This window comes from Nesoenas mayeri (assembly GCF_963082525.1).
Source record: "Nesoenas mayeri genome assembly, chromosome: 5".
Taxonomy (NCBI): Eukaryota; Metazoa; Chordata; class Aves; order Columbiformes; family Columbidae; genus Nesoenas; species Nesoenas mayeri.
In genome coordinates this window covers 3,321,548-3,332,512 of record NC_137548.1, presented here as the reverse complement: position 1 = coordinate 3,332,512, position 10,965 = coordinate 3,321,548, and the positions used below count along the sequence as shown (strand labels likewise).

Sequence of the window (10,965 nt, the reverse complement as noted above, 5' to 3'; positions counted from 1 at the left end):
AGATCTTTTTCCATTTCCCAAGTTCTTATGTTTTTATTTGCATTGAAAAAAAAAAAAATCATTCTTCGAGAACACCAACTCCTTCCTGCCCTCTGCACACACGCAAACAGAACACAATACCAAATCACGTTAATAAATTATAGGACTTGTAAAAATACAGCTTATTTTTCCAGCCTACAACAAAGCCATTTTCCCCCAATTGTAGACAACATAATTACACACACATCCACACCCCCTCTCAGGCACTCGTTTGGTTGCCAGCTCGTTAAATGCCCATGTTCTAGGAGGGAACATTAGAAAGGCAGCATTTTAACTGATTGCATGAACGTTAAAAGGCATATTCGTATTTTGGATAGTACTTTCTTGCATTCAGAAGCCACTGGAAATATTTGCTCAAATTACATGCTAGAAAAGCTCTAAATGAAAATTAGAGTTCCCCACCCCATCCCAATCCAACCTGTATTGTAAAGTAAACTTATTGACAACATCACCTTCTCTAGAAATAGAAACTCTTTCAGTCTGTGCATGCGGAGGGTTTTTGAAGGAAGGGGAAAGGGAAACTCACACCAGTGATAAATTTGGTCAGTAAAATTATTTTATTTTTAATAGAAGGGCTTATACAATTGAGTATAAAGATATATGAAGAAAATGGAAATGAAATGAGAAAAGTGTCTGGAGGGAATTCTTTTTATTGAGGAACAGTTTACATGTCTAAGTTTAAGTATTCACCTACTTTTCGTCGTCCCCTGTTAACAGGCATAATGAAAATATCGCAATGAGCATATGCATGGAGAACACAGCTAATAAAGCGAGAAATGTGGTAAATACTTTTCATACAACCTTAAAGTAAGTCAAACAATCACACAACAAATTCTGAAGCACTTCTGTGATCCACAATCTCAAGATGGCCACTGGTCTGGAGTGTTTACAAATTGACACTTTTTTTTTGTAGAAAGATTTTGTATTGGTTAATAAAACCACAGCCTTAAAATTGTTGGCTTTCAGTTACAGAGGTAACAGAGGTATCATCTGAATTCACATCAGAAAGAAAAAGAAATGGCAGCAGTACAAGCATGTGCCTCCTCCAGTGCCCAAAACTCTTTGAGGCTTTGCCATGGCCAAGGAATAAAGCTACGGAGCCCAACAAAGCAGCCAGTCTCTCCAAATACTCGGACACAGTCTGGCATCCTTGCTCTTGTTTACTGATATAATGCTCTGTTAAATCGAAAATGAAGCAGAAGAACCTCAGCTAACCAAGAGAAGTTCCACACAAGCCTGTCAATAGTCACTACACCTGGGAAGTTGTTAAGAAACAGGAAAATAACTTTAGTTGACTGACCCATAAAGGAAATTTATAGAAATGCTGCTCTCAAGATGGGAGAGAAGGAAGTTTCCGTAACACACGCTGAGCCCGCAGTAGAAAGTGTCACAGCAGATTTGTTCAGGGATGATATAAGTCAGACTGAAGACACAAACCACAGCAGCTCCAACCTGTTTTCCACAAGAGCTCACTCTGAACTCTGAACAAAGCTCTATTTACAACAGCTTTGAACTGCTTGTGGAAAAGCTACCGAGGATGTTTCAAACATCACCGTTGCTTCAATTTGCTGGATGCGCACTATGAGTCCATCTCTGAACCACCCTGCAGCGAAACAGACACAAAAGTAGCCTGTCTGCAATGTTAAAATTGTGAGCCATGGAAGAGAAGCTTCCACACGCTTCAACGTCTGATATTGCTGAGGTACTGCGGATCAATTACCTTCAGCGCAGGAATTTTCAGCTCGAGGTTTTTGCTGGAGCCGCTGTCCGTTCCGCCCACATCTGAACAATTTGGCTACATTTTATCCTTTCACCTCGTTATAATCTGAATTTATTTACATACAAAATAAGAGACAGGAGAAAGTTCTCTTCTATTAACCCGACAACAGGCACCTCCAGCTTGTAATAAGAACACCTTAGACAAGGCAGCTGCATTTATTTTAGGAGCATATATAAAATTCAGTGTGCCAGTGTCAGAAACAAGAATGTCAGATCATACGATGCCAATACATTCTGGTGGGCCCTCGACTATTAAGTGCAAAAAAAACCCAAAGCCAAAGAACCAAAAAAACCCCCAAACTTTTCACCACTTTAGTTCTGTTTAGAATGCTACACAGTGAATAAATTACATCTTTCTGGGATAGCGCTGCATTTACTCCTACATCTCAAAGAAATTCCAAGCTAATTAATTAGAGCAAAAAATTACATTGAGCAGGATAATGTTTTAAATGAAAGAAATGACTTAGAAACACCAATCAAAGATAATTTGATGATGATTAGCTGTGCTGAAGTCTAAGTCATTAAAATTGATGAAAAATGTTTTTACACTGGTCTATTCTATGTAATCCATTACCTACGCTATGCTCTGCAGTTCGAGTCTAACAAATGGTATCTGATAATTCAATATTGAAGACTAAAATACTTTCAGTGCACCACTTGCTTTCCTACACCAACATTTCCAATTAAAAAAAGATCAGTAGCAAGTAGATTTGCTATACTGTTTACTGGGAGAACTTTAGTTTATAGGAAATATCCTTCAGATTTTCACCTGCTCACCTTCTACATGATCACATTTAAATATGGCTGCTGCTTTATACTGAACAGTCACTATCCCACATAAGTTACAACCATGGTTTGGTAAGAAATCATTCCCTGTGCTTTCTAATAACTGAGACTTGCCCAAAAGTACAACATGTCTTCCCATGCTCTCAGCTGAAGTGACGAGCAAGACGAGCAGATCTATAATCAACACGCAGCTGAACAAAGGAGTGAAGGATGTTCTTGTCCAGATTAGCAAGTTGTTCTCCTGAGCAAACTTGCTTTAAGTTATCCGGGGCTACAACCAGAAGATTGCAAAGTGCATGCAAGGTATCAAAGAGCTGTAACACCAACGCAATCTGTGGTTAAGAGAAAAACAGAGAAAGATATTCAGAGTTTGAGCTGCTTCAACTCTTATGTTCACCTACATTCTCAAAATATTTCCTCCCTACAGACAATTTACACCCATCATTCTCTCCTCATGTGTGCGGAAAAATGCCCAGACACACACACGTATGCATCTGTACACACACAAAGTCATACACAGAACACATAATAATGCAAATCTGATACTTCTTCAATAAACACACGTAGCCTGCAAGCAATCAAATGGTATCAGGAAGCTGCTCTTGAGGACATCATAAAGAACTGCTAGTATAGTAAGAGAATATATAACATGAGTATACGAAATGCTGATGTACAAATAGAAACCAACTATTTTTATAAAGATATCTGACTAAAAATAGACTCCTGCTACTAATTTCAACCTGGCTGTACGTGACCAACCTGCACACGCTTACCTTGAAGTCTTTGGCACACTTTCTATATTCTGCCACGTCACAAATAGCCAACATGCCTCCCATGCAGCTGTAGGAATATTGCTGGAGGTGTTCGTAGATGAGTCGATGAAAACGAACTCCAAGTTCCATCAACACTGTGTCCACATTCTTACCATCCATAGAGTTTCTTATCTTTTCCACCTGCTTTCTAACATAGCCACAGACTTTAACGCAAGCCTAAATTAAAAAAGAAAGAAAGAAAGACAGAAAAAGAATTAGGTAACTTTCTAGAAATCCATTCTTCTCGAAGTGGCTTCCACATCATAAACTGAACATCAGTCATTAAGTCTTTAAACTTCGCACAACGCATCATTGGAATTAATAATTTTCCAATTAATAATTTTCCAACAGTTTTTTTATTTGCCACATAAAGTTGCAAAAAATCTGAGGAGAAAGATGGATGCAACACAATATTCAATTAAGTTATAGCTGATACCAGCTCAGAACAAAACAGTTTAATTTGGACTTTTAATTCAAACAATGATCAAGCAGGGGGAGTATGTGGGGGGAGGATTTGCTTGGTGCAAAATGGGATAACAAAGTAAATTAATCAAACACACATGTTGTCTAATGCAAGCTTGGTAAGGATGTACCTGATAATGTTTATGAACATTTGAGGCTATAGGATGAGCTGGGACTTAGTTTACTCACATTAGTATATTGAATCAAAACATTGTTTTCATCTTCTGGTTTAAAATCTGTCTTCTTTTGCTCTGCAGCCAAGATGTGCTTCATCTGTCCAATCATACAATTCAGTGTCCTTTAAAGTCACAGATACAGACAGGGTTTGGAAAGGAACATTTTAATTACCTTTAGTTTTGCATCTACTTATACTGATACAATTCTATGCAAAAGTAAGTGGTATAAAACAATGAGGAGCACCCCCAGTCCCTAACATTTGAGTAATCTACAGAAGATATAATAAATGTTTGCTTTTAGTGTAAGAAGCAAGCGATGCTAGGACATATCAAAGGAAATACTCATTTAACAGACATCCACACACGCACGTGGACTCTTCTGAAGTAGCAATGCAATTCTCTCAAAAAGATAAGCGTGGTTTTATATGAGCAGTTCGGAAAAATGACAATCAGATTAATAAAGAAACAACCAGCAACCCTAAAAATACTCCTTCCTGCAAGTGCAGTGGTTGGAGCCGAGCACACAGCAGGTTGGCCAGCTGGTTTTAACGGGGACACATTAATTGTCAAGTAATCCATTCAAATCCAGCTCTTCAGAGAAACTGGATGGAATTCTTCAATGCCGAGGGAATCAGACAGCAAAGGAAGGGTCCCAAAGAGTTTAGCAGAATGAGATCACATTGCATATTACTTAGAAGCAAGCACCAGAAAACACTTGGAAAATGAAGGGAGGGGGGAAGAAAAACCTCGTCCTCCGCCAAAGCCTGGTATTTCTTTTGTTCTCAGAAATCTAATAGAGTTTTACAGTGTCATTTATTTCTCCCTCGCAGGTTTTATCTTTTCAGAACATTATCTAGGGTCAAGACCCTGGTTTACGTTAAGTCTGAACCAAAGGTCAAACAGCAAAGCAAGGCGAGAGGTTCCACACCTCCCTCAGTGCCAATAACCTCTCATCTCCTCCTTTTCCCCTCCCCTTTTCTTCACCCCCCTCACTCCTTTTTACACAGAAATACGGAAAGAAAACCAGTTGAAGTAATTTTATTTGGCTAATAAATCACTTTTCCAGAGGCAGACAACAGCTATGAATGCTATTCAATAAGTTGTTGTTGGACCTCTTCAGACTGGATAACACTGAAATCACCCACGTTGAGAAATTTGCTTTTATTTTTAAACTAAATCATTCCTTTAAGCAAGAAAATCAATTCTCAACAGCATCAGTGGCATGTAAGCCAGCACAGAAACATTTTACACGTTACATTCATCTCAAGACTAATCTGTCTTTTCTGTGTGCCAAAGCACAAATGCATTTTTGAATTTTGCACCCACAAACCTTTGAACAGACTATTTTCCAACAGGGACTTGAAGGGGCAACGATGTGTTCAGGGGCAACAGGGGCAATGAAGATGATTAAAAGAGTAGAGCATCTCCCTTATGAGGAAAGGATGAGGGAGCTGGGGAAGAGGAGACTGAGGGGTGACTCATTCATGGGGATCAATATGGAAAGGGGGAGTGTCAGGAGGATGGAGCCAGGCTCTTCTGGGTGACAACCAATGGTAGGACAAGGGGCAATGGGTATAAACTGGAACACAGGAGGTTCCACTTAAATGTGAGACGAAACTTGTTCCTGGTGAGGGTGGCAGAGCATGGCCCAGGCTGCCCAGGGGGGTTGTGGAGTCTCCTTCTCTGCAGACATTCCAACTCGCCTGGACACCTTCCCGTGTAACCTCATCTGGGTGTTCCTGCTCCATGGGGGGATTGCACTGGATGCGCTTTCCAGGTCCCTTCCAATCCCTGACATTCTGGGATTCTGTGATTCCTAAGTGTTACTATCACTTTTAAGAGATGAATTATTTTACACAAACAGTTGCAAACTCTTGTAATGCCGATGACTAAGCTATGTCTGTCTATTAATAGATCTAATCCTATGGCCTCAACGGTTCAAATATTTAAGACTTTGTGCTTAAACCTTTAAGGTCACTCCCAGCAGGAGCAGCTAAAAAAATCTCAGTTGTCACTTCCACACCCTCCACCTTTCTTCTTCCACCTACAGAAAACACATGTTCACATAACGTATCCATTCTCCTCTTCATCTCTCTGCAGAAAGCAGCCAGTAGGACAGAAATACAAAGCCTGTTTTTCCTACACTGTTCTCATCCCTCTCTGGAACGGTGTGATCCTTACAAAAACCTCAATGTTAATTTCCATAGTAGCCCTCGTTACCCATAGGACGGCTTATTCCTGTTACTGCAGAGAGAAAACAGGCACAGAAAGTTCATGTAACAGGTTCTAGGTTGACTAATTCCACCTTGAAATACAGGAATACTATGTGCTTTCCAGACCAAAGTAGGGCATTGCACAACACCTCCATTTCCTAATGTTAAGCTTGTTGGTTTTTTATTTTCCTCTGCTGTAAAATGAGTCACTCACAACCTCAAAGCAAGTCAACGTCAGAATCAAAATTATTCCAGGTCTACAGACTTGTATGACTGGGTCTAATCCATAGCACCGTGCAGATTCAAGCAAATCATCTAACCTATTTTTGTCAAACTTTGCTCCGAATGGAAATACTGTAAGTCTTTAACCTATTTCAATCATCACTCCTTTCCCTAAAGAAGAAAAAAGTAGCTCGAGACAGTAAGGTAAAACCAAATCACTGCACTCTTTCAACTTCAACAAATACCTGAAGATCCTCCTAGAAGTCCTTATGGATCAGAAATCTGCCATGGGAAACGGGACTCTCTAACAAACCAATGAATCTAAATTTCCTATGCACAATAAAGCATACTTACAGATCTAAAATAATAATAATAATAATAATTAAAAATTTTGTCTTCAGAAACAACTCATCCTTAAAAGGAAAGCTAACATGCATCACAAAGGAGTTTTATAAAAAATGATGATGAACAGAAGGTTTAAATCTCTACTTGCCTATCGATACCCATATCCAGCTTCACTTCCATTTGTTCTATGATGTCCTTTTTCTTCTGAAGGCATTCGGATAGTTTAGGAGAAGAACTGCAACAGTATAAAGGGTTGAGTGTGTGACAGAGCATTAAAATAACACAAATCTGTCTCCTGGGTCTGCTAATTACAACTCGATTCAGGAAATGCTAATCAAAATAAGGTACCTGATCAATGGCATCAGATGATCGTTGAACTGCTTGTCAAATAAATGGAAAATGGTATTGGCCTGGTGGACAACATCCAAGAAATAAAGGTTTGCGTTCTTTGAATCAGAAGAGGGAATGCCTAAAGCCAAGAAGGTTTCATTAGGATTGTAATGACACGCAGTTCTTATAATTAGCATGATGACTTTTTAAATATGCGGAATTTTTCCACAAATGCTTAAATCACAGGCTTAGAGTTTCAAAAATTTACCATGGTGCCATATATAGAATACTTCTCAGAGCTGCAGCAGGTAATAACCATAAGCATAGAAGTATATTGCTTTTAAAGTTTCTACAAGCAAAACTGAGCAGCCAATTTGAATATTTCTTTAGAACACAAGTTTTATGCTTTCACATGGGGAAGGGGGGTTCTGAATATCAAGATTTTTGCTTCTTTAATACAAGCAGTTTTCCTATTTACTGTCACTTTTTAAAATGGACAGGTATACAAACAAACATGGACTTCTTACATAATGTAAGACACTAAAAGCCTTAATATAAATATATTCTCCTGCTGTGGCACAGAGAACAATTAAAAAGGCAGATCGTGCTGATGTCCCAGTTTTCGTGACATAGATGTGCTTGAAGACACCAGCACGTTTCTGTCTGTGCATCAATTCCCTAAATGGAAGTTCCACTTCAGAAGACACTAAATACCGACTCCCAAACACGTTAAAACGAATTTCATCTAACCAGTACATTCTAAACAAGGCCAATCAATAAGGCACAGCAAGGACCCGCAAAGATCAACTGCCCAAAAAGGCCAATGAGATGAAATGCTCAGATAATATTATACTCACCAGCAAGGCCTGTTTCTAATGCATAATCGATGTGCTCAGTGCATAAGAACTCCACAAGCATAGAAAAAATTCTGAAAGCATTTTTCGGTAAGTCAGATGGATCAGAGAGCTTTAAAGAAGAAAAAAAAATCATCCCAAAGGTCAGTTCTACATACATTTGAAAGTTTATCTGATATTGCATAGGGGTTAAGCTTAAAATATAACAAGCATTCCAGAATAATTGGAATTTTGTTCTAAATTAAAAGCATCCATATAGAGAACTATTCAGGAATGAATGAAAAAAAGACTTCATCAGTAACAAGTGAAGTGAAAAAGACACCACAGGATGATACAGAAAGTAAAAGTATAAAGTGTTTCTAATAATAATAGTATTACTAAGGGTAGAGATTGTTTAGTAGTCATTAAAATGCCTTTTTCCTCTTTTACTGAGCTTCTGCCACTGGCCAGAGACAGGAGCCTGGGTTAGATGGACCATCTCAAGCAGCCAGGGCAGCTGCTCTTGGATCACTTGGGCAGCAAAAAAACCCCAACAACAAAACACCATTACAGAGGTTTCCAAACACTAAAATATTCCGATAGATGGTTACATTCAGAATCAACAACTGATCTTTCCTAAAGCAGTCACAGTTGGGACACACTGTGTTTCTGCACGCATCTGTCATGTAATATCAATATGACATTTAATTACCCAGGGACACGTTTAATTTCTTTTGCATAGCGAGTTGTCCTGACCACAAACAAAACCTCAGAGGTGTGTATGATAATGGAGAAGTTATCAACTTACAATTCTAAAAATCTCCTTACCTGCCAACATCTGGTTTCTACCTAAATACATCCACTTGTTGTTAGAACAAGTATGAAAAAAATCTGATCCCAACAGGAAAGAAAATAATAAAACAACCAAACTTGTGCACAACTGCAAAAAGTTTGTTTGTATCATTAATTTAACAATTTCTAGCAACTACTGTATTGAGAAAAATCATCTACCTGTTCGCCTTGCAGTCACTGACTTTCACCACTGAGAAGGTTTTTATCCCAGTGTGTGCAGGTTACAGCCCTGTACTTGTGTTTTGTTATATCTTTGGCCCCTCTAAGTTCATAAAATATTAAAACTTCTTAATATCTGAAATGTTAAGTTTTCCTGCACTGAGCTAATTCAGAATGTTAGAGGCATTAAATTTCATTAGAAATCAGCGTGTTTAGTTACTAAAAAATTCCTAGCATTTAAGTATACAATTAAATTTCAAGGGGTTTCATTTATACTAAAGTACCAAACAATAATTGACAGGCAGTAAAACCAGCAATTTAATCAGAAGGGAAACACCTTTTTTCTGTTCTTGTTAGACTAAAGTGTTTAAAGAACAATACAGAGTTAACAAGGTGAAACAATGTTAAAGATTATTTCTCCCAGCATTTTATTGGTGATATTCTCTAATGCCCAAAGAAATAGCACTTGACACGGGACAACAACTGTTGAACTATTCTCTATATTTTTAAAGCAGGAAAAAGAAATTACATGAAAGGCGTCTCAGGTCTAATTTAGTAAGAAAAGCAACACAGATAATAGGTTTAACCCTCCTCCCGTCTTCTAAAAATGGTATTAAAACCCATATAATACAACTAGACCCACACTTAAAAAGCAAATCCTTGGACTCCACCATGACCCTGATACAGTGAAAAAATACACAAGAGAATTAATTTGTTTAATAATGTCCTTCCTTTCTTCCTATCACACTTGAATCAAAACTCGAACCTGGAGATTTAATTCCACAAAGAAAAATTCCATCGCTAATGGAGATCACGGGAAGCAAACTCACCCTGTGACATCTTTCAAAAGCTTGTTTAGTTTCTTGCAGAAGGTTAACCACCACTTCTTGAGACAGAAAAGTTTCTCCGTGCGTGTCAATACTCGGCCCCAGCGGTAAGTTTGTACGTTGCCTTATTCTCTCTTTGAGGTCTTGAATACTAAAGCAAAGACATAGCACAAGGACATTTCACCGGGTGGCAATTTTGATGCTCAAATTCAACAGTGACTTTGGATGTTTTAGTTGTTGACTTAAAAAACAGAACTCAAGACACGGTTTAGGATACACAAGCATTGAGACAGTCTTGCAAGCTTAACAAAAATTGCCAGTAAATGCAAAACTATCGCGTCTGATCGCGTGGTCAGCTGTGTTGTACCATGACACCAGCTGCTCCCCATGAGGAATAAGAGTCATTTCAATCGAATCCTGCGGCACTTATGGTCTGTGGACAAAGTTTAGCTTCCATACATTCTGTCATATATTGTATTAATACTTTCAAAGCACTAATGAGAGCTTTCTATCTCTGCCATACCCACAAATCCTCTCATCCACTATCTCAGCGGTTCTGATTTAGTCAAGCATGCTCCAACACATTTCCATGCATAAAACAACCCATAAAGTCAGTCACTACGATCAATTTAATTTTCCCCAAGAAAATTAAATTTTCATCTTTGTTTTTTAATTTATTTAACTACTTTGCTGCTGCTGTTCTCTCCAAATCACTTCTCATTCTTGACACACTGAACCCAGTAGCTCTTTGAAAGGTGCAATATTCTTATCACCTCTACTTCACACAAGTTTTAATTCTTCCTTTCCCACTTCTTGCTACTCCTTTATTAGAGTTTCTCTACCCTGAGGATAATGAAGTCTTGTTTTACCTTTCTCTAAGTCCATTGCATCTTCTGGGCTCATTAAGAGCTTTCTCACTGACATTGCTATGGTCTTTTCCCCTTCCTAGGTCTTGGGAGGGGACCACAAGACCTGGGCAGGTGAAAAAAAAATGTATGCTTTTAGATACACACATATACATGCTTTAGGTACCTTAATTTTGCTTCAGTCCTTTTGTGGATCTGGATCCTAAGTTGAAACATAGGTTTAACTGGTATTTTTCATTTCCCACGAGCATATAAATATCATGC

At 38.4% G+C, this 10,965-nt stretch overlaps 1 protein-coding gene across 2 annotated transcripts in view; it reads right to left on the bottom strand.

The window, feature by feature from the left end:
• Positions 1 to 616: 616 nt before the first annotated feature.
• The window catches only part of EXOC5 (exocyst complex component 5), a 25,852-nt gene continuing 15,503 nt past the window's right edge, over positions 617 to 10,965 (bottom strand). For both annotated transcript variants that reach the window (XM_080344831.1, XM_080344832.1), the window contains exons 12-18: positions 9,839 to 9,986; positions 8,022 to 8,130; positions 7,183 to 7,303; positions 6,983 to 7,069; positions 4,068 to 4,176; positions 3,378 to 3,593; positions 617 to 2,936 (exon numbers count right to left, since the gene is read on the bottom strand). In XM_080344831.1, coding sequence (XP_080200957.1) covers positions 2,748 to 2,936; positions 3,378 to 3,593; positions 4,068 to 4,176; positions 6,983 to 7,069; positions 7,183 to 7,303; positions 8,022 to 8,130; positions 9,839 to 9,986 — 979 coding nt within the window. In that variant the 3' untranslated portion in view covers positions 617 to 2,747. The remainder of the gene's footprint in view (positions 2,937 to 3,377; positions 3,594 to 4,067; positions 4,177 to 6,982; positions 7,070 to 7,182; positions 7,304 to 8,021; positions 8,131 to 9,838; positions 9,987 to 10,965) is intronic.